The following is a 24,758-nucleotide window of genomic DNA, read 5'->3' as shown; positions in this document are numbered from 1 at the left end:
ACATTTTTACATTATTTTATTTGTTGTTTATTTTTTTAATTTTATGTTTTGCATATTTTTTTGAGCTTCCAAGTCATACGCTGCTTTCATCATTTAGTGCACTTACTCTGGATTCTCTATCAATACTTTGAACTAATTCTATAAAAATCCTTTGGATATGCAACCTATACAAATACAAAAATTTTACACTTTCTTCTTCTAAGCTGAATATTTGAAAAGTGTAATCATTTTAGGTTTTTTCTCGATGCCTTAATTAATTATACACCGAGGCATTTCATGTTATCATCTTTAACATATTTTATTAGAAAAAAATCTAATAACCAAAGGGGGGTGATTAGTGATTAATTTGATGTCGCTAAAGTGAAAAAAGTTGATGCAATCTTTTAAAATGTTCCAAAATCAAATTATGCCGTTTTAAAAAGAAAAAAACCCATTTGTCTCATTGATTTGAAGATTTAACTGATAATTATTTTTACAGTAAAAAAAAAAAAAAAAAGAATATTTGTTTGAAAAAGCATTAAATTGCAACAATTTTAAATGATTTAATTTTTTGTGGTATTTATAAGCATTGGGTACACAAGAAGTGCAGTGGAATTACAGGTAGGTTAAGAGATAACCAATTTGTATGCAAGAAATGTAAGACAATAGATGGATCAGAAATCTAATGTAGACAAATAACATGTATCCTTGAGTGGCCTCTAGGCCTTGATAAGTGGTGGCTATATGGTAAAAAAAAAAGACAAAGTATATTTTACTTTCACTATATTATTTTCTATCTTTCACTTCATAGCTACTTGCAATTAATATGGACTAATGTTTTTCTGCTGTCCTGTGGCTCTTCAGAATGAGTGAAACATTGATGCTAAATAAAATAAATCTGACCTTTTGAAGTTTTCAATTCCCTTTGATATCAAAATAAATGCTAACATAAGATATAACAAAGCATTTTATAATCGTTTAAGTATTCCATGTGGTTATTAACCAAATCACAGTAACATAGGAAATATATTTGAATAACAATGTCAAAGGAAAAATATATTAACTGAAGATTGCATGAATTAAGAAACACACATAGCGGGCAAACATGATAAGTTAGGGAGGCGACGTAGTTTGATTGAAGCATTGTATCTAATGTATATATTTATAGACAATTTATAGAGGACTATCAACAATGCAGAAATATGGTGAGTTTTTAAGGGTACTGAAAATAAGATAATGATGAAAATAAGTTTTTTTTTGTTTTGCTTTAACTTATTTATTTTTCATCTTTCAGAAATAAATAAAAAGTAAAGCTAAGTGTCTCAATCTGCTATTTTATTTTAAAAAATTGACTGAAAACAAGGGGGATAAGTTGCTTTACCACACGGAATTGGCGACAACAGAAGAAAATGATAAAACTGTATTATTTGATAAATTTTATTTTTTCTTGTAATTATTTTTCAGCCCAATCATTTTTTGTAATTTTTTTAATTTTTACTAATATCGTCATGACACATAATTATATAAGAGTTAAAATGCATTTTTTGGATATCCAATCAAAATGCATGATTTTTTTTTAGTTGTATTTCAATGAAATAATTTTATCTTATTTATTTCTTTAAATAAATCGTTTTCTCTGCAGCTTGACTTGGCAGACATGTCATCAATCCATAACTTTGTCGATAACTTCCATGAAACTGGAAAACCTCTGGATCTACTTGTGAACAATGCTGGAGTGTTTCATACAACACCGGGTCCAAGGAGATTAACGAAAGATAACTTTGAAGACACAATGGGAATAAATCATCTGGGTAACTTGTTTTTTGGTTTATTTTTAATGCCTTATTATTTTTAATGCCTTATTAAAATCGATGAATAATAGCAGCCATTTTAATTTTTCTCAATCTTTTTTTTTTTTTTAAATATAAGAAATTAATAAAGTATTTATGTAGATATGTGTTAGGTTTTTTCATATAGTGTGTATGCATATATATATATATATATATATATATATATATATATATATATATATATTAAAATTTAACAGTTTAAAGTTCCAAACAAGTGCAGACTCTCTTTCAATAAATAAACATATTTATTTATTGAAATTAAATTCAATATTTCGACTTCTAATAGAATCCAGTTTTTTTTTTTGTTTTTTTAATTTATTTGCGGACTATGATCCTCATCTTTATAGTTGTGGTTTCACGACGTTTCGGACAACTATTCCTCTGGCCTTCATCAGGTTGTTAACCGCAATGGGATAGGAATGCTGAATCTTTAACTATTCCATCGTTAACAAAGGCCAGAGGAATAGTTGGGCAGATGTTGTGAAAACAACTATAAAAGATGAGGATAAAAGTTCGTAAACAAACAAATAAATAAAAATATACAGATTACTCATCTCAAAAGAATTCCAATAATTAAATAATAAGGAAAATCCAGATTATCTTCTGTTTTTTTATGTACCATGGCGATGGTAATGCTTGGTACGCCTTCAGATGTTGGTGAAGTATGAAGTTTAGATATCCGATACAGTATGAAGTGCCGCTTGAGCGCACATGCATTACATATTAGAAAATCCACTGTTCATAGTAAGCACTGTTGATATTGGAATACAAAATTCAAAATTTAACGGCTTAAGTTTTGGTTATGAATCGAAATATCAGATTTAATTTTAATAAATGGTTTTATTTATTGAAAGACATTTTGCAATTGTTTGGTCTTTTAACCACGGTTACTCCAATTTAAAAAAAAAAAAAAAAGAAAATGAAAAAAAAAAACAGAATTTGTCCTTTATTATATACTAGCGGGGGTACCCGGCGTTTCTCAGGCGTTTGTAGGTGTGTGTGCTGTTAAATAAAAAAGAAACCGGGGGGGGGGGGGAGTAAAAGTTGGTAGGATTCGACCCAAAGCCCTGAGGCAAAGTTTGAAAATAAAATCGGCCAGCCAGAATGAGTTACTGAAAGCAAACCTGGTTATTATGATATATTAGTTATATATATATATATATATATATATATATATATATTAGTCATATTATGTTATGAGTTACTGAAAGCAAACCTGCTTTAAGAACCAGATTGACAGGTGCGTGCCCGGAAGTCGTTGAGCGTTACGACGACGACATCAATAACCAGGTTTGTTTGTTATAAGCGAAGTAAAAAAAGAAAACAACGTTAAAACTTAAACGGGGGGAAAAAATACAAAAAAAACTAACGTAAGGCAAATAAACGATGAAAACAAAAAAATGAACACGTGAAAAATGGCTTAAATAAGCCTGTTTCGATATTAAAATTTAAAAAATCGGTGGGTACCCGGTGTTGAGACACTTGTAGTCTGTCTAAACTGTACGAACGAACTGACTAAACCAAGATGGCCGACTCCTATTTATATCACCACAAGCAAGGGAGGTAACCATGTAACTGAAGCAAGGGAGGTAACCAATGTCTACATTAACATTGCTGCTGTCCTCAAGTGAATAATTTATTTCTGATTTAACAAGTCCCTTAGAAGCTCAGACGAAGCTCCTGCCTTGGTCAAACAATCAGAGACCTGATCACAACCCTTGATCCATTCTATCTGTATCTCTCCTCTACTCTTCATTTCCTTCAGCCTTGCTACATCTATTCTCAATCGTCGATCGCTTACCAGATTGTTGGAATTCAATGTCTCCACAAGTGATGCATTATCTGTCTTGCAGAGAACGTCTGGCAATTTAGATAACTGAAATACCTCTTGTATCATAACCGCAGTCAAAACACCAGCATCAGCTCCCTCATTCAGAGCAAGAGTCTCTGAGGCCAATGGGCTTTTTGTCACTCTGTCCAATTTTTTTGACGCCCAACACATGGGGGCCATTTTGTCAGTACTTCCTCCAATAAAGACAACAAAACCACCCTGTGAAGATCCATCTTCCAGACTGGCATAAGAGGCATCAGTATAACACAAAATGTGTAAATCTGAGGGCTTTCCCAATTTTGGAAATGTTATAGAACCCTTCTTGGATTTCAATTTTGATAAGGCTTTATTCGCCTCAAATAAGGCTTTTACTTTGGGATGCTTTCCAGTGTTGCTCATTTTACACACATCAAAAGCTATATCAGGGCGTGTTTGAGTTGAAACCCACATCATCTGACCTGCAAGTCTCTTCAACTCATGCTTTTCTTCTTCATTCAGTTCATCATTTTTCCTCAGTATCCTCCCTTTGCTTATTTCTATTGGAGATATGGAAGATACATATAGATCTTGTTCTACAGTGATCCCATTTTCCTGTTGATTAACATTCAGTCCAACATATTTGAATGTTCCACTTTCATGAGATCCCACCTTAAATTTTTCTTTCAATGTTGCAATCACATCCCTTTCAAACTCTGTGTTTCCACAGAAAACAAAATCATCCACGTGCATAGCAAGAATTCCAGTCAAATTTCCTTTAATATCATGCCACAAAAACAATGCATTATCATAAGCACTTGCTACTCCTTTTAATTCAATCAAAGCCTGAGTAACTCTCTTGTACCATGCCCGTGGAGCATCATTCAATCCATAGATGCATCTTTTTAATTTCCACACTTGAGATTTAGGACAAACATCAGATGGTGGCCTTAGGTACACATCTCTCTCTAAAATACCACCTTGCAAAAAGGCTGAGGTAAAATCTATGGTCTGCAGCATCCAATTCTTTATTGATGCGGTTAGCATGACCATTCGCATAGCTTCACGGCTACATGTTGGGGAGTCCGTTTTCAGATTACTATTTTCTTCATAGCCTCGTGCTACAAGGCGAGCTTTCATTGTTTTCTGATTATCCTTGAATTTTTCAGTAATCACCCATCTTGTGGATATTGTTTTTTGACCTGTGTATGGCACACATTCAAATACTTCATAGGTGTTCATGTTTTTTATTTCTTTATGCTTGGCATCCATTACAGCTTTCGACTGCTCTTGTTCAGCGGTGAGCAGGACTACATTTTCCTGTTCAGTATATTGGGGCACTTCTCTCCAATGATCAATATGATTCCAGTTGATACAAACTTGATCCTCGTTTTCATCCTCAGGTTCTATATTGATCCAATGACTATATTTGCCAGTTGATTTAGGCTGTACTGACATAACCTTTCCTTTCTTCCACTCCCCACTTCCATTTATTTTATAAGTTATGGTCTTATTTCGGCCAGGTTTTTCAGTCTTATCTCTTAAACTGGTAGAACTATCAACAACTTCTTCTCTGTCTATATCTTCACTTTCTACCATTTGATTCTGCAACTCCTCCTCCTCAACTGAAAGGTATTCATTCTTCCCTTCTGTAGTGTTTCCCAGCATTTCAGCTTTTTTTGTTCTTTTTTCGTTGTTTTTATTCACTTTCATCAATTGGCACGGATGCATCCTATAAAATGCTCCGCCATGTCTGATTAAGACAAACTGGCCTTCTCTGCCTAACACTTTTGCTGGACCACGCCATCCTTTAAAACCCTGCCTCCGATAATAGATTTGGTCTCCGGTAGCATAATCTTCATCAGCATAAGTTCTGACATTAGACCTGAGAGCTCTCCTAATTCTCTCACTGGACTCAGCTTCCAAAAAGTTTCTCCTTGCACTATGGAGAGCATTTAAATTTTTTCTCACCATGTCACTTGTAGTAGAGGACTCCATAGCAGGTAACTGGTCTGTCAGAATTGAGGGTGTATTTACATTGAAACCGAATACAAGTTCATTTGGACTGTGTCCAGAGTAATTGAGGAGGGCATTTTTTGCACAAATAGCCCATGCCAAGGCAATTTCAGGTTCACACTTCTCATCGTCAATTGTTTTTTTCATTGCCTCAGCAACTATCAAATTATGACGTTCTACAGTACCGTTGCTGAATGGACTTTCTGCGGCAGTAGTACAGGTCTCTATGTTGAGTTTTTCATTCATCTGTCTATAGTGTTCGTTGTTGAATTCACCCCCATTATCACTCAGAAAACGAACAGGAGATCCGAAATAGGTAATCCACATCATAAAGATGTTTTTGATGATCTCCTCCTTCTTCTTTGTTTTGATCAATGTTGCCGCTGAATACCTGGTAGCGGCATCAATGAGATGTAGTATCCACACCTCATTGTGGATGAACTCTTTCAAATCCATGCAAACTGTGTGATTAAATCTATTGCCAAGAGGCAATCCCACAACCGGTCGCAGTGGAGCTTTTTTAAATCTAAGGCAAATTTGACAGTTTTCACAAACCTCCTCAATCGCCTTTATAAATTCCTTGTCATTGAATTTGCCACTTTTTTTAACCAAGGAAACAAGTTTTTCCTTCGAGGCATGAGCAAACTGTCGATGAAGTTTTTCTGCTTTTTTTTTTTTTTTCTGTGAAAGAACACTGACCAAAATTCTGAACATGTAATACAATGTTCTTAGTACCACCATGATCCAACAACTTATTTGTTAAGGGGAGACAATAGTGCCCTGAAGTTGTGGTCTTTAGTTCAATACATTTATCAAAAATCCAGCACATATCTTTCCGGAAATCTAGCACTATTCCTGCTGTCTTCATTGATTTGTGACTTAATAGAAGAGGCAAGTCGTTTTTCACAATATCTGCTTCGATATAAACTCTTATACCTCCGAGTGTAACCGGAAATTTAGCAACTTTAATTGCTGTGACAGCCACTCCATCACCAAAACAAAAACTCCGGTCTGAGTTCGTATACTTCACTAGTTGCAGGTCACTTTCATTTAAAGTATCTAAATAAACATCAAGCCACACTTCGCCAGCCAGTGTGCGAGTACAAGCAGAATCCAAGACTGCCATTCCAAATGTTTCCTTTACAAGATTTGAGATTTTTTCATTTGTACTGTTCAAATAAATATTTTCTTGAATGAACAACGTAATGTGTATTTGTTCTGTCGCTTCCGTAAACCTGGGCGTATTTCTAGGACACTCTCTAATTAGATGGTTCGGAGACTGACATTTGTAACACAACAACACGTTTCCACTTCGGTCACATGGATTAGATTGTCCTCGACGAAAACGCCTTTTGTTGTTACCCGGTTTAGAATAATTATAGTTGACGATTTCGGGCTCTGATTTCACTGCCGGTACATTTTCATCACGATAAATGTCACCAAATACTTTCTTTATCGATTCCTTCATGTTTTGATACGTCAAAACAGAACACGTTGTCCGCGCTAATTTTTCGTTCTCTTCCGATATGTTAACCGCGTTCAAAACAAGAAAAGCTTGCACTCCTTCCGGTAGAATAATGTAGAATTTTTTTAATCTTTGGTACAAAAACTCATAACGAACAAGAAAGTCATTTATACTGGTACCTGACGATCTTTTATAAGTGTAAAATTCCTTAAAAGTCATGTAAGCGCGCGTGTGTTCATCCTTTAAATATATGTCATCCAGTTTCTTTATTAAGATCTTCAAGCCATCTCGTCCGCCGATGTCACTTGTTGGCAATTCACGGACACATTCTCTAATATTCGGTGGTAGCGTCAAAAACACTGCTGGCCCTTTTTTTTCCTCAGAAAGATCCGTGAACAACGACCACTTTTCAACGTCTTGTTTCCAGTTCTCGTAAACATCCTCCCCCTCCAACAATGGAGGTTGTTTGTTCGAAGTTGCCATATCCGATATCCGATCTGTCTAGTGCTACAGACAAGCTGTACAAAAAAAAATTTTTTTTTTTTTTTTTTTTTTTTTTTTCGTTTTGTCGCACACAGAGGGATATCTCTGCTACCATTTGTTGAGACACTTGTAGTCTGTCTAAACTGTACGAACGAACTGACTAAACCAAGATGGCCGACTCCTATTTATATCACCACAAGCAAGGGAGGTAACCATGTAACTGAAGCAAGGGAGGTAACCAATGTCTACATTAACACCCGGGTGTTTTTGGGTATGTGGTTAGGGGTGGATAAGCGAAGTACAAAAAGAAAAAAAAAAAAAAAAAAAAAACAGAAAAACGAACGTTACGTGAAAAATGGCTTAAATAACACTGGTTCAATATTTAAATTTAAAAAATCGAAAAAAAAAAAGACATCTCACACCATGATTCGAACCCATAACGTTTATATAATGAACCAACACACTAATCAACTGACCTAACGCGATGTACATGAAATTTTCAACTATTTAAAGTAAATCAGGTCATGCCGTCATCTGGCACATGCATAGAACCGCTCGTTGTCACGAGAAGACCGTTTTTGTTGACCCCCCCCCTGTGGAAAATTGTCTATTTCGGGGTGAAAAAATGAATGTTTTTGGCCAATTTTTCGATATTTTTCGAGCGAAGGATGGAGCTTTGATATGATACAGAGTTTGTGAATTTTCGGCGTGTCTGTCGAAAGTTTTTAGCAGACACACAAACATACACACATTTTCGCTGTTATATATTATAGACTAGAATGGATACCCGATGTTGCCCGGATGGACATGTTGTTTGGACACAGCTGCTATACTAAGGATATTGAAGACTTTCATCAATACTTCCACAAAAAAAACGGAATCGCCGAAAAAATAAAGAAAAACCTCCCCACCAAATATTTCAGTAGAAAGGATACGAAGAGAAGTAGGATTATCCCCTAAAAAAAAGAATAAATAAATGAATCAAAACAACTTTTCTTGCAAGCAAAGTAGCAGCTAGCGCTCGTGTGACCCCGGAAGGGGGGGGGCGCCAAAGGCAGCTGGGTTTGAACCTGAAATGCAAAAGAGTAAAAGAAGGGAAAAATTTACTGGCTAAAGCGCTAGCTGTCACAGGCACAACAATTTATGATGTCATGATGCTGCAAAATAACGTTTTTAAAATAGTTTCAGTTTGATACACGTGCATGACTTGATGCAGGCAATAAGGGCAGTACCACTAGAAAGAGCGATCTCTTGGACATATAATATCGAAAAATTAGAAAAAAAATTTCTATAACAATGTAACTGTTATTTACTTAACGTAATGTGTAGGTTTTAAATATAGTATATGCATACTTTTATACTAATGGCTTACTACTTATCAAGGCTCAAGGCCCACTCGAGGGTATTGCTTAAAGAAATTGTCAGTTGGATGATGAAAACCACCACAAAAGAATTGCAAACAAATGGATGGAATGGGCAGAGGATTACTTAAAAGGAATTGATTATCCAAAGAGACCACTAACATTAAACTTGAAGACAATCATGTTGTAGTCGGTTGGGAAGCAGCTTTGTGATATTTTGTTCCACAGATGGGATGTTTTAGGAAAGAAACTTTGTTTTTAAAAGTTTTGTTTGGCTTTTGAAAGAAAGAAAGAGAAAAGAAACTTCTTTGCTGTAATTATGGCTAGACGAGTTCTTGCTGTGAATGTTGTACAAGGAGTACCAAGGATTGGAGTTTTTGTACACCTACTATGGACATAACAATAGAGTAAAGAGAGACTAGCAACTTTTCTTCTCATTATAAAAGCAAAAAGATCATTCCCATTAGATTGCAATGTCAGTTTTGTACTCTGCTACAATAAGAAAGAGTTCTCCAAGTGGAACATACCCAGATATGATAGCAGTATTCCATCTAAAGACAGAACTGACTCTTATACAGGAAGATTACATCAGAAGTGAAGTACTTTCTGGAGTGAGAGAATGAACCATTTTTCCAGTGACCTTGATAATATATTTGATGTACAAAATTTTCCAGAATTTTTTCATATCGCACTTTTATTGATGGAACACACATGAAACTCTAGTCTCCTTCAAAGTAATCTCCTCCAGCTGCAATGCACTTGTTGAACTGTTCCAACAACTTCTGGAAGACCCCATGGAAGTCCTCTTGTGAGCATGTCAATGCTCCTTGTCACAGCCTTTTTCATCTCCTCAATTGTCTCATAACGACAGCCTCTAAGGTTTTCCTTGAACGTAGGGAATAACCAAAAGTCACAGGGACCAAGGTTCGAACTATAGGGAGGGTGAGGAACTATCTTGATGCCCATCTTGGTTAAATAGTCTGTGACAAAGATAGAGTTGTGGACTGGTGCATTTGCACAAATCTTCCGCATCTTCACTTACTCACGAATAATTATGTATGCAGTTTCCACACTGACATCAAACTGTGTACTTATTGTCTGTATAGACATATGATCCATGAAATTCGTCATTTCGCCAATCAACTCTGCTGTTCTTTCCTTACTCCTCCAACACCTCTCATCATCCCTGACAGACTTCCTTGAATCTCTTATGCCACTCAAAAACTGATGTTCGATTCATGTAAGATGGTCCAAAAGCTATTTCTGTAGCATTTTTCCAAGTTTAAAACAGAATTTTATTGCATATCAATCTTCTAAACATTCAGATTGCATTTTTGAAATTCACCAGCTGTGACAATCAGGGTAGGGTGTATTCTAATTCCTGCTGTAGCTGTTTATTTGAACCTGAAATAAAAATTGGTCAATCATCTCATAAGATGTATAGCAATAACAAACTGAATTTTCAAGAGTCTATGATAATTTTAAATGCCTGTACAAAAAAGTCTGGAAACTTATTGAAGGCACCTCAAGTTTTCAATTTCAGATCTGGAAAGAAAGTCAGTTCTAATAACTGATTCAAGTAACTTACTTATAACACATAGATTAATGCTTCCTCTTTTCGCATTTTCCATCCTCCTTGATCCTTCATGATTATTTGGTGTAGTACTAGTCGATACCGACACTACAAATTTTCGGAGGAGGTACGGGGCATAGTTAACATACAATTTTGTGGTTTCAGTTTTCTTGGTTCCATGTGGGATTCCACTATCTTTTTGTTTTACTTCTATTGCAGTTTTCATGTGGCCAGTTAGCATTTGTAGCTCATCTGGATTAGTTTCCACATTCAAATGTTTTATTTAGAATTTCAGCTGTTATCATCATTATCATCTGTTGTATAATCTTACGCTTCACCTTGATTCTGATTCCTCTTAGACTTTTATATTTGGGACTGTTCCTAGCACTCCTACAATTATTGATACTGATTTTTCTCATCTTCCATATTTTTTTCAGTTCTCTGGCTAATTATTATTTTTGGTTTGTTTTTTGTTACTAACTAAAAATAAAATCCAATGGAAAAAATAACTTATTTACAAATATAAAAAATGTAAAAAAAAAAATCGCTAACATTTAATATCTTTTCTTTTTTCTATTCCATATAGGTCATTTTTTGTTAACACATCTTTTGTTAGGAGATTTAATATCGTCTGCAAAGGAAAATGGTGAATCCACAATTGTGAATGTGACATCTGCTCTTCATGACTCAAAACTCAAAGTCAGACGTCATGGTAAGAATTCTTTGAATATTTTTACATGTGTTTTGAAATGTATGAGTCTAGGAGAATGCTTGGGGCCAGAGATCTAAACTAGGGCATGTGCGATATGAAAAATAGAACAATATTTAAAAATGGTCATAAAGTACTTTAATACAATTACTAAAAGTTTTTAAATGTTGAAGCAATTCCAACCAATGAAATGAAACTTGTAATTCCAACCAATGAAATTAAACTTGCATAAATTCAGACAGCTTTTCCAAGAATTAGACAGGTCTTTATTTCTCTATAAGGTGAATTTAATAAGTTGGTGCCCAAGTTGCTATGCTTATAATGTCTTGTATAATAGGTTACTAACTCTCTCAAGTTCGACAACTATAAATTATTGTCATAGGGTAACCTGATCTACCCTTTTCATGAATAAATGGACTCACCCAGGTGGCAATAAATACAGTTATATCTAAATATTGCAACAGCAATTCATGGCAGTTATGGCTCAAGAATCTATAATATACTTTTGTTGTTGATACGCTTTTGTTAATTGTACCACCGTGTTTGTCTTGATAATTACCGGCATACTAGGCCACAACACTAGTGATAAAGATTCAAAACTTATATTGGTACAACTATTCTATCCGTCCTTTCTTTTTCTTATGTATAAATCAAGAGCTTTGACGGGGATTTTTGTCTCCACTTGATACAATCGTAGGTTTGGTCCAGATGAAAGCCAGTTTTATAGAGATCTTTATGCAGGATATCTGCCTACTTCATAATTGGCTTCTCTCTCAGTCAATTTCCAGTGACTTCTAATGCGCAAAGGCAAGTTTTGCAATGGTGTCATTGTGGGTCCTCAGGATATGCTCAAACCATCTGAACTACCATTCCCTCATCTTGCCCTCAATCAGTGCGATGCTGTAGCAGCTTTGGATATCCTCATTACAGATGTTGTAGAGTTGTATAATTCCAGACATCTAGCAGAGCATTTTGATTTCCATAATAGCAAATCTTTGGGGTTTTTTTGTTTTTGTTTTTTACATGGGGGTCACTACTTATCAAGGCCCAGCAGCCACTCGGGGATAAGGGTTATTGTGTGTACACTAATCAGTGGGATAATATCAGAGTAATAGTTAGTATTGGGGATTTGATAGGTGTCATTACTTAAGGGAGCGCTTCATCAGGAATTTGTTTGTGTTGGACTTGAAGACATCCAAATTGAATTCGGGGGGGGGGGGGACAGGCAAGTGACAGAGAGTTCCACGGCCGTACAGTTCTGAGAAAGAAGCTTTGTTCATGGAATCTACGTTTTGATTTAGGCATGGATAAAGAGTCGGGAAAATTATTGACAGTGGTTTCAGCTAGTCAGGTGTTTTTCGTGAAAGATTGGCGGGGGGGAGCAGAGAATGGAGCTCAGACGAGCACTTGCCATGGCAATAACGATAAAACAGAGACAGGCTCGCAACATCTCTTCAGTGGGAGAGAGGTTGCAGGGAAGAGAAAAGGTTATCCCCCACCAAGCCACGAAGTCTATTTTGTACTCTGTCAAGGCAGGATAGCCTGTTTTTAGCAGCTCCTGCCCAGATGTGGCAGTAGTACTCCATACTTGGTTTTTATACAGATAGAGAATTACATCATTAGTGAGATATCTTCTGGAGCGGTAGAAGGATCCAACCATTTTCCCAGCGACCTTGGCCACAGACTTGATGTATGTGTTCCATTTCAGATCAGGAGTAAAGGTCAAACCCAGAAGCTTATCAAAACATGGGACCTTCCCTAGACGAGAGCCATCCATTTCAATCGATGCCAGATGGGGATCAGAGCGTTTATGATGTTCCTCGTTGTTGATAAGCACTCGGAGCTGCACAACACTCTGGTAGATCTTTAGAAGGAATTCCAGAGATGATACGTCAGTTAAGCCATGTGACGTTGATCTGCACATCAACTTCGCTGGCAATGTTGCCGTTATTGTTGAGTGTTGCACTGAGATTTAAAGGCGTACATTCATGGAAAATCATGCCTATCAATTTGGATGGTTCCATATCTGTTTTTGTCGGTGATTAAATGTTCTGTATTTTTTAAGCATACTCACAGGCCAAACTATACTAACCTGTTGTTCAAGGACTGGACTTGTTGCAGGTCAGTTTTACTCTTGAGAGCGAGCAAAACATCATCTGCTGCTCAAAAGAATGTCCAGTGTAGATGTTTGATGATGATATTCATGACAAGAATGAGGAGCAGCCTCAACCTCTCTTATGTAAATAGGATTCTTCTTCATTGATGTAGTGAATTTCGAAAATTGAAATATTGAATTTAAAGTGAAACTAATGGTATCTACTGAATTTTCATGTCACGGTAATGAACATACACAAAAATTACGAAAGATAATATGGTAGAAAATTAATTATTAATGAAAATAATTTTCAAAAGAAAATTGAGTTTTGCAAAAAAAAAAAAAGAAAAGAAACCAGAGAGTTGTAAATGTAACAAAAGGGACGTAAATATTTTCTGAAAACTGAAGATCTTTGGCCAATTTAGCAAAACTTAATTTTTGCTAATTGTCTTCAAAAACTATTTTCATTAATTCCATTAAAAATTTCCTACCTTATCGTTTTTCATAATTTTTGGATATGTTCATTACTGTGACATGACATTTAAGTAGATACCATTAGTTTTATTTTAAATTCAATATTTCAGTTTTGGAATTTCGCTACAATAACAAAGAAGCATAAATAGTAAGTAATAATTCGAATAACTACATTTCTCACTTCTAATGAATATTATCAAAAGAAAATGTTCTACAAGCAATTAATCTGATGCTTTTTCCTCTGACACCAGACAGATTGGACATTGAAAATACCCTCCACAATTTGCAATTGTTCAAACCCAAACTAACAAATATATTTAAGTATGCAACAAAAGATATATTAGTTTATTTTCTTGATCATCAGTATGAATGATCATTTCATCTTTCTTACAATCAGTATTCAACATCTGTTTTCAATTGTGATACTGTTGTGGACCAGTAAAAGAAAGACACAACTTAGTAATTAGTGGAAATGAAATATATTGAAAAGAAAAGCAAACATAATAAATCAAAACAGTTAAATGTACATAACTTGTTCAGAGATTCGTACTCCGAGTCTTTATAGTAAGTTGAAGAGTCATTGTTATCCATAAGGTGGATACCACAACAGATACCAAATTAATTATTCTGCAAGCTGCTCTCCTTCAGTTTGTAATTAATAATTCAAATTACTACATTTTTCATTTACAATGAACATTATAAAAAAAACATTAATACACATGAATTCATTTTAAAGAAACAATTATTATCCTTTAGGTGTTTTTAGTAAATGAAATTATTTATGGATTAACAATTATTGTAAGAAAGTAAAATTTTGTCCTATAAAATATATCCTCTTTTTAATTTTAATGTTTCATCATTTATTAACGTTTTATTTATTGATTCAGACTAACAAAACCAACCATATAAATGTAACAAGTTGATTTGGTTTTCTTTTTCCTTTTTTTTTTTTTTTTTTTTTAAATTCCAGAAACTCAACCAATTGACTTGGATAACTTTTTCCTTGAAAAACCTGGAACTTATAATGGCTACCAAGCTTACAAAAACTCTAAACTTGCAAATGTGTTGTTCACATATGAATTGGCAGAGAGATTAAAGAAGACAGGAGTTATTGTTAATTGTGTTTGTCCTGGTAAGTACACCAGTTACCTCCCCTGATCATCTAAGCTGTCATCAATCAGATTACATCTACAATTGAATAATTATTAGTTAACTAGTTGGATCTATAGAAATTCTACAGGGGATTGATTCATATGTAATATATTGATGTTGGCATTCTGTAGATATTCAGCGTAAATAGAGACGCTCTGATATTATTGTAGCTATTTTGTTAAAACTGCAAAAGAATTTATCCAAGCTAGCAAGGACGCCCGGCATAGCCAGGTCATAAAATACGCTTAAATATGATATTTTAATTCTTGCAGATTTCGTATATATTATTATAGAGTTAATGTTCTATCGATTTTTATATATTATAAAGTTATGATTTCAAAAATAAAAAATATATCTATATGACTTGGGTTCATCAGCTTGAATCAAAACCGAATCCCAAACTTATGAAAATGTGTGTGTGTGTAACTTTAGTTCCTTCAGCTATAATCGAAATCAAAACCAAAACTTATGAGGAATTCTTGGTAAAATTATTTATTAAAAAAAAATAGATGACTTAAGTGTCATCAGCTATAACTGAAACCAGAACCAAAAATGAAATGACTTGAGTGCCATAAGCTACAATTGAAACCGAAACCAAAACTTATGAAGAATTTTTGGTAAAATTATTTATTACAAAAAATGAAAGTACATAACAATTAAGCGACCCGGATGTAAACATGACACAGAAAATAACACACACACTATGGTATTAATATATAGATAGTGGTTTCTTTTATCTTATTGTTATTTTAATGTAAATGAACTCCTTCCTGTGTTAATTTAAGAAGAGTAATAATAGTGTTATAATTAAAGAGTGATATTTAATTAAAGAGTGCTAGCATTGAGCAAATAGCACTTCTGTATGGATCCCAATAGATCATGCCTTGGGATTTTCTGGTATGCATGAAGTTCTCCTTATTGCTTTTCAGTATTAAATGACTCCTCAAAATTGATATGCCATAAACAACCAGTGAATCAACGAACATTTGTATCTAGCCTTATATTAAACATCGTTTATTGAAACAACATGATCAGTAATGGTGGAACTTGACAAGGGCTTGATTATTTAAGAGGATGCTTCAACAGGAACTTATTTACATTAGATTTGAAAATGACCATGTTATAGTCAGCTGGGAAACAGCCCTCATGGCACTGTTCCACAGATGGACAGTGTTAGGAAAGAAACTCTGCTTATAAAATTTTGTTTAGTTTTAGACACAGATAGAGATTGAAGGAAATTGTTGACAGTTGTAGCTAGACAAGTATTTGTTGTGAACAGGGGAAGGAGCATAGATTAGAGCTTAAGTACTCATTATAAAAATTATGGTAGAGCAGAGACTAACATATAGCTTCAGTTGATGTTAATTAAATTTCTATAAAATGCTGTCATTGTATTTTTACAAGTTGTTAATTCTTACAATTGTAATATCATTTTTACAAGTTGTAAATTCTTACAATTGTAATATCATTTTTACAAGTTGTAAATTCTTACAATTGTAATATCAGTTTTACAAGTTGTTAATTCTTACAATTGTAATATCATTTTTACAAGTTGTTAATTCTTACAATTGTAATATCATTTTTACAAGTTGTAAATTCTTACAATTGTAATATCAGTTTTACAAGTTGTTAATTCTTACAATTGTAATATCATTTTTACAAGTTGTTAATTCTTACAATTGTAATATCAGTTTTACAAGTTGTTAATTCTTACAATTATAATATCATTTTTACAAATTGTTAATTCTTACAATTGTAATATCAGTTTTACAAGTTGTTAATTCTTACAATTGTAATATCAGTTTTACAAGTTGTTAATTCTTACAATTGTAATATCATTTTTACAAGTTGTTAATTCTTACAATTGTAATATCATTTTTACAAGTTGTTAATTCTTACAATTGTAATATCATTTTTACAAGTTGTTAATTCTTGCAATTGTAATATCAGTTTTGCAAGTTGTTAATTCTTACAATTGTAATATCATTTTTACAAGTTGTTAATTCTTACAATTGTAATATCATTTTTACAAGTTGTTAATTCTTACAATTGTAATATCATTTTTACAAGTTGTTAATTCTTACAATTGTAATATCATTTTTACAAGTTGTTAATTCTTACAATTGTAATATCAGTTTTACAAGTTGTTAATTCTTACAATTGTAATATCAGTTTTGCAAGTTGTTAATTCTTACAATTGTAATATCATTTTTACAAGTTGTTAATTCTTACAATTGTAATATCAGTTTTACAAGTTGTTAATTCTTACAATTGTAATATCAGTTTTACAAGTTGTTAATTCTTACAATTATAATTATTGTAATTGTAATTATTACAAGTTGTTAATTAAATTTCTATAAAATGCTCTTGTTTCCTGAATTTAGAAAATACTTTCTATTTTCTGTTTTGTTCTTTTGTAGGATTTGTTCCTGAAACCTCTCTCGGTCGAGATGCAGGTGTCGTCAGCAGATTCTTCTTAAATTATGTTCTTTACTATTTCCTTCGTTACAAGAACATTGTCAAAACAGTTGGTGAAGGTGCCGATGCCATTATGGACTGTGCGACTCGGACAGAAAATAAAGGTAATTAAAATTTGAAGTGCTTGTTTTTATTGACCCTCAAGTGAAATATGTCCGTACTAAAATCAAATAGCAGGAAAACTTATGGATATACATAGCTATTAATCAGAAATATTAGTACGCACCAAAGATTATGGAAAGTAAGCAAGTAGAATTTTAATAAAGAATAAAAATAATTAGTGCTTGTCTATAAATGAGCCGAAAAAAAATTTTTTACAAGAAAAATCTGAAAAAAATCTTTATAATGTACATACTTGTCGCTGCATGAAGATGTCATATTCCAAAAATCACATAAATCGATCAAGTAGTTTTTTTGTTTCTTTTATTTAAGAAAATCAAATATTATCACCCGGTTTATCGAAGATTTGCTCCACGCCATCTTGTTTGAAAGCTAACGATACCTAGCGGAAATATGGGATCAACAAGGGCAGACAATCTTTTTCTTTAAAAAAAATATATACTTGATTGATTTATCTTGTATATTTTCATCTAAGTTTTTCATGTTCGCTTATTAAAGTCTGTTTTCAAACGAAAAAAAAACCAATGTTTTCGACATTCTCTTTATTAAAAGAAGTCAATTTATTTATTAAATAAGTTAATTTATTATTTTGTATTTGTATTATAAAAAAAAATGTTTTCGACATTTTAGAAAAAAAAATAATAAAATAAGTCGATTGTCTGCCTTTGTTAATCCCATATTTCCGCCAGGTGTCATTAGTGTCGTTAGCTTTCAAACAAGATGACGTAGAGCAAATCTTCGATAAATCGTGTGATTATATTTGATTTTCTTAAATAAAAAAAAAACACTTGATCGATTTACATGATTTTTGGAATATGACATCTTCATGCAGTGACAAGTACGTACATTTAAAAAAAATTTTCAGATTTTTCTTGTAAAAAATTTTTTTTCAGCCCATTTATAGACAAGCACCAAATAATTTACTATTCAAACACCACAAACTCTAAACACCAAGCTAACATGTCTTCTTCATATAAGAAAATGGGAGATAATCTTCTGCAAGAAGTTTGGCTTGATGCCATGGACAGAAAATATTGTACACTAAAAATCATTTAAATTGATCAAATAGTTTTTTTGATAAAAAAAAAAAAATCAATTTCTTTTCTTTTTTTTTTTTTACACAGGCATCACCACATTATCAAGGCCAAGAGGCCACTCGAGGATAAGGGTGAAAGAGTGTACTGTAGAAATTGGACAATATAGTAATCATTAGTAATGGAAATTCGGTAAATTTGTTAACTTATATGGAATGGCTCATCAAGAACTTGTTTACGTTAGACTTGAAGACAACCATATTGTAGTCAGCAGGAAAACGGAAGACAATTCCACAGGCATGCAGTTCTAAGAAAGAAGCTTTGCTCATGGAATCTACATTTAGGTTTAGGCACAGATAAAGAGTGGTGGGAATTATTCATAATGTTTTCAGCTAGACGAGTGTTTTTTGTGAAAGTTTGGCAAGGGGAGGGGACCATAGACTGAAGCTCAGTCGAACACTTTCAATTTTATAACTAAAGTACAATGGATGATCTTGTGACAGTATTTTGAAAATATTTTGAAGGAACAAAACAAATAACTACAAATCGAGATTTTAGAAAGCCATTCTGAATATGAGGAGAATGGGAGACATTAGAAAAACACAAATTTGTTTTAAAATAGTTTTCTTTATGAAAGTAAAACTACTTCATCAATTTATGCGATTTTTGGTGTGTCCAATATTTTCTTTTTGTCACGGGTATATACATCATACAGACATTTCCTTATTTTTGTTTATTAATATAGAGTGAATTCTGCACTAGCGCCTCTTTTATTTAATTTAACTGAACCATAATACTTGATTTATTGTCTTTTAAGTTTAATTAAAGCCTAAAATTACTTTTTTTATTCACCAATTTAAATACTTCAAGTTACGGCACAATCACATTGACACACCAGTTCTCGCCAGATCACTGAAATTAAGCAATGTTGAGCCTGGCTAGTACCAGATGAGTGACCATTTGGAAAGTTGAGGCGCTGTATGTACCGCGAAGTAAAATACCAGGTTGAGAAACTGGCGCAGTCTATCCTTCTCTCGAGGGTGGATGGGACTCTCTTAAGCCATGGTAAGCACCCCATCTAGTGATGGCGTCACAATAAAAAATACCCTTGATAGCCCTGGCGAACAACAAGATTTGAATTACTGTACAAACTCGTGTAGTGAGTTCAATCTTGACTATGGCCGCACTGGATGGGATTAAATACTTCAAAATTATATTCGAATGCTTGCAAAATTAAAATCAGTCAGTTTTATTTAACTCGTGATTAATAGATATAAAAAAAAAAAATTGCTTGACACCATACCTTCGAAATTCAAAAGTGATTTTGAAGCTTTAAAAATAGTGAATCATAAAAGTTAAAAGGTCATGTGTTTGTGTTTCCAAAATTTCAAACATTAATTTTCAACAGCATATTTGTCATATTAAGTGCTGAAACTTGTAAAATATTGATGCTTTTATGTATAATAGTCAAATATAAATTCGTTTTTTTGGGGGGCTTATTTTTCTTAATAATTGTATATCTGATGAGAAATCTTAAAAATTGGCGTAGTATTCTGGACAAGCATTAAATGTCTTCAGTTGACAACTAAAATGCTCATGTTTATATGAATAAAAGACAAAAAATATCCTTAAAAGCAATCGTAATTAATTCTTACATGTATCCTTTTTTTATTTTCATCTTTTTATTTTCACCTTTTTTTATATTCGCCTTTTTTTATTTTCACTTTTTTCATTTTCATCTTTTTTTATTTTCATCTTTTTTATTTTCACCTTTTTTTATATTCGCCTTTTTTTATTTTCACTTTTTTCATTTTCATCTTTTTTATTTTCACCTTTTTTATTTTCACCTTTTTTATTTTCACCTTTTTTTATTTTCACCTTTTTCATTTTCACCTTTTTCATTTTCATCTTTTTTATTTTCATCTTTTTTATTTTCACCTTTTTTATTTTCACCTTTTTTATTTTCATCTTTTTTATTTTCATCTTTTTTATTTTCATCTTTTTTATTTTCATCTTTTTTATTTTCACCTTTTTTTATTTTCACCTTTTTCATTTTCACCTTTTTCATTTTCATCTTTTTTATTTTAATCTTTTTTATTTTCACCTTTTTTATTTTCACCTTTTTTATTTTCACCTTTTTTATTTTCACCTTTTTTATTTTCACCTTTTTTATTTTCACCTTTTTTATTTTCATCTTTTTTATTTTCACCTTTTTTTATTTTCACCTTTTTCATTTTCACCTTTTTTATTTTCATCTTTTTTATTTTCACCTTTTTTATTTTCATCTTTTTTATTTTCACCTTTTTTATTTTCACCTTTTTTATTTTCACCTTTTTTATTTTCATCTTTTATTTTTTATTTCCATCTTTTAAGGAGAAACCGGAAAGTTCTTCAAAAACCGTAAAGAAGAAAAGTCATCTGAAGAATCGATGGATGAAACATTGCGAAAAAAAGTTTGGGACATGAGTGTCCTCTACTGCCACCTGCAGGACAGAGCGTTGCCACCTCCTGCACTGACCCTCCCCAAGAAAACACGTGTTAGGATTTCTGTAACTCCATCGCCCGAAGATGACGATAGTGAAGGTGACCAACCAAAATCATTTAATCCTGGGAAATTGAAAGCTTGATTTGGAAAAAAAAAAAAGAAAAGACATTTTTATTTAATAAAAGAAAATACAAATTTCACACCAACAAAGGAGAATGATCTTACTTATGAAAAATATAAAGATATTCTTTCATCAAATTCATATCATATATATATATATATATATATATATATATATATATATATATATATATATATATATATATATATATTATTATTTCATCTCATGTATCTACTTAAAATTTTTATGTATCGATTTTCAGTATTTACTTCAATAGTGCTCAATACTTGAATAGATCTAGGTATGTAAGCTATGAAAATAAATATGGCAATTAAGCTACACAGAACTTTCCGTGTTTTATCCTTGTGAAGATTCATCAGGCTATTGCAGGAGAAGAAATAACAAAGAATCTAATTGGTTAACTAGCAAATTTAACACCACATGTATATAATATGCATGTGAACATATCTTGATTGCAATAGTCTGATGAATCCTTATGAAAATGAAAAATTCTGTGTAGCTTAATTACCATATATTTTTCATAACTTACTAATATGTGTGTGTGTGTGTGTGTGTGTGTTTAAAAGGCATTATCAGTTGAAAATAGCAAATAAAAAAACATGCACATTTACACATGCATAACACTTGTCTGGCAAACTTCATAATTTCTTAGCCAGATATACATACACACACACACACACACACACACATAGACAAAATATGTCATAATCGGCTAGTGACAGACATAAAAAAACAAAAATGATTTCTGCTGACAGTTGAGGAAGGGAGAAAATTTCAAAACAGTAAACCATTTTGATTCTTACCGAAAGGTCTGCAAGAGCACCAAAACTGACTATTATAGTAATATAAACTCATGTAATATATATATATATATATATATATATATATATATATATCTTCTGATATTGAGCATTCCCACCTTAATACTGCAAGCATACCAAAAGTACACCAATGTCTTGATGATAGGAAGCTTTCGTAACAATAAAAATCAACATCAAAATCGGAACCAAGCAAGCCGAATTACGATGATAGACTTTGTACTCATAAACAACTTAATATTTTTTACATAGAACTCTGATCTTCCATTCTGACAGTATGATAATAAAAGCATTAAACAAATCCGACAGAACAAATTAAAAATGGAAAAGGAAGACCCAATTTTGATCATTGGGTACCTATTTACTTGCCTGCCCACCAAGGTATGGATTTTGTTTGAGGAAAAATCCAGTTCCCAGAAAAGAGGCACTCTAAATTGAAACAAGAATAAAAACTACTTCAGTCTAGGATTTCTCCTTCACTGACCGAGGACAGAACAGATAAAGTGTAGTATTAGAACAGATACTACACTTTGATACTAGCCATTTATGTGATATTTCTCTGTTTACTTTTAGAAGCCGTCATTTAATTATGGAAAGCCAAAGTTACATCAAAGAAACCTGGTACTTATTCTATATGCAATAGGTATGGCCGACTGGTCATTTTTTAGGTTTTACAAAATGACCTAACATGTAACAGATAAATGGTATGTGATATACACCGGGTGGGTATGTGAAGATATTCTTGTTTTTCTTTGACGGGTAGATGGAATATGAAAAAGAATGACAACTTCGTTTCTACTTAAAATATATTTTATTTAAGCTTAACTATGGATATCCATTTTTACTTAACTCAGAGTTGAAATGCAGACAAAGACAAAAAAATTCTGATGATATTTTCTTCACGTTATTAAATAAAATTTAAAAAAATAGATTCGTGTCTAGAATTCCTTTTATATTAAATAAAGAAAAATCTCTGTATGATGTACATACCTGTGATGGAACGAAAATATATTCCAAAAAATCACGTAAATTCATCAAGTATTTTTTTTTTTTCTATGAAGAAATTCATTTTGAAGTGATTAATGGGAACATGTCGGTATTACAACATAAATATAGTATGATGTACTGTTGAGTTATGTCCCTTGTTAAAATTTCTTTTTTTAAAATAGCAAGCAGATACTCATAAATTTTGATAGTTTTATTTTTACATAAAATAAAAATTTAGATCACATGATTTTTGGAATATGATATTTTCATTTTGTGACATGTACTTACATCATACAGATTTTTCTTTTTTTTTTTGTTTTGATAACATAGAGGGAATTCTGGACAAGAACCCCAAAAAATGTTTATGCAATGTGAAGTTAATCAATTAACACTACCATTATAATGAATTTGAAAATTAGATTGGGTATCCATAGGTAACTCATATTCTCAAGTGGCTTTTGGTAGGGAAAAAAAACTGTTTTAGTGCTGACTTTGTAAATAATCGCATTTCCTATTCTGGTATTTTTCAAACTGCTGAAACCTATTTAGTTCAGCCGAGATGTATCCTTTAATGAATCTAAAACTTTTTTACTGCCATCAATTGTAATATAACTTTGCTTAATGTATAAGAATTGTATTCTAAACAGTATTTTATTCAGATGTTAAAATTATTTATTTCAAATTATTTGCAGATAACACTTTTTTTTATTCTTAAATCTAAGTTTAACTTTAAAATTTCTATGCAATTTTTAACTTTATTAGAAAAAAAATCTGAATTAATATTTCATTACATTTCTGAATTGTTTTAGATGAGGATTGATACTTTTGATTATTTAGATAAATCTTGCTACTGTTCTCATCTTGAGTGTTATTATTTTCACAACATTTCAAAATTAGATTGGGTATCCATAGGTAGCCCATATTCATGTATATTTCAGTGAAAAAATAAATTAGTTGACAACAAAAATTGGGACATTCCTGTGGGAATTCACAAGTTTTTTATAAGTCAAATGTCTTTTTGAACTTGTTCAGTATGCAAAAATACAGTTTAAACTTATTTTTATCACTGCCGTATTCACAAGTAATATCTATAATAAAAACATGCAAGAACATGATAACTTGTGGAACTTTACTTATCTTACATTAACAAATGCATACGTGAAAGCGTTTTTCATTCAAGGGAGATAATCTCTAGAAGGCAGACGCAACTTACGATATTACTTATTATTCTTAACAAATGTTTTAAGTAATTTTTATATTTGATCAGGAAATTTTTGTATTGTTTTTTTGTTTACCTCATTATTCATGTATTTTTAGTTATTAGTTACAATTAAGATAATCTGGTTATTTTATATCTGTATTACAATTTCACTTTTTATATCTGTGATTATGAGTATTATTTTAATAAAGAAATTTCTATATTTGATAATTATAATAAGTCTCTTTTTATTATTGAAAATTGTAAATATATTTAATTTGGCATTGTTTTCTATTATGATTAAAAAAAACTGTAAATGCTGTCAACGTTTTGTAAGAGTTTTAAATGTGCTTTTTTGTTTTGTTTGTTTTTCAATACAATAGAAATATTAAATGTTTTAATTGTACATATGTAATATACACTTTTATATATGCACATTGGCTGGCAAATATTCATTTTATTTTTCACTTTATCACATTTTCATCAATATATTCGCAAATTGTCTTTGAGATATTAGTACATGTTTTCTTTG

General features: G+C 32.1%; 1 protein-coding gene and 1 long non-coding RNA gene across 4 annotated transcripts in view; both read left to right on the top strand.

Annotated features, from left to right (window-relative positions):
- Positions 1-21,291, top strand: part of LOC145291501 (retinol dehydrogenase 12-like) — a 55,427-nt gene extending 34,136 nt beyond the window's left edge. For all 3 annotated transcript variants that reach the window (XM_080137421.1, XM_080137423.1, XM_080137424.1), the window contains exons 3-7: positions 1,622-1,790; positions 11,121-11,246; positions 14,783-14,944; positions 17,385-17,546; positions 20,970-21,291. In XM_080137421.1, coding sequence (XP_079993547.1) covers positions 1,622-1,790; positions 11,121-11,246; positions 14,783-14,944; positions 17,385-17,546; positions 20,970-21,223 — 873 coding nt within the window. In that variant the 3' untranslated portion in view covers positions 21,224-21,291. The remainder of the gene's footprint in view (positions 1-1,621; positions 1,791-11,120; positions 11,247-14,782; positions 14,945-17,384; positions 17,547-20,969) is intronic.
- A 2,025-nt stretch (positions 21,292-23,316) lies between these two features.
- On the top strand, positions 23,317-24,457 carry LOC145291499 (uncharacterized). Its single transcript, XR_013869429.1, has 2 exons — positions 23,317-23,462; positions 23,941-24,457. It is a non-coding gene; the product is annotated as an uncharacterized LOC145291499 (long non-coding RNA).
- Positions 24,458-24,758: the final 301 nt, after the last annotated feature.

The sequence above is a fragment of the Euprymna scolopes genome, chromosome 12 (assembly GCF_053919585.1).
Source record: "Euprymna scolopes isolate OS-2025 chromosome 12, ASM5391958v1, whole genome shotgun sequence".
In the NCBI taxonomy this organism is placed as follows: Eukaryota; Metazoa; Mollusca; class Cephalopoda; order Sepiida; family Sepiolidae; genus Euprymna; species Euprymna scolopes.
The sequence above is the reverse complement of the archived record's forward strand: the minus strand, read 5'-3'. Positions and strand labels throughout refer to the sequence as shown.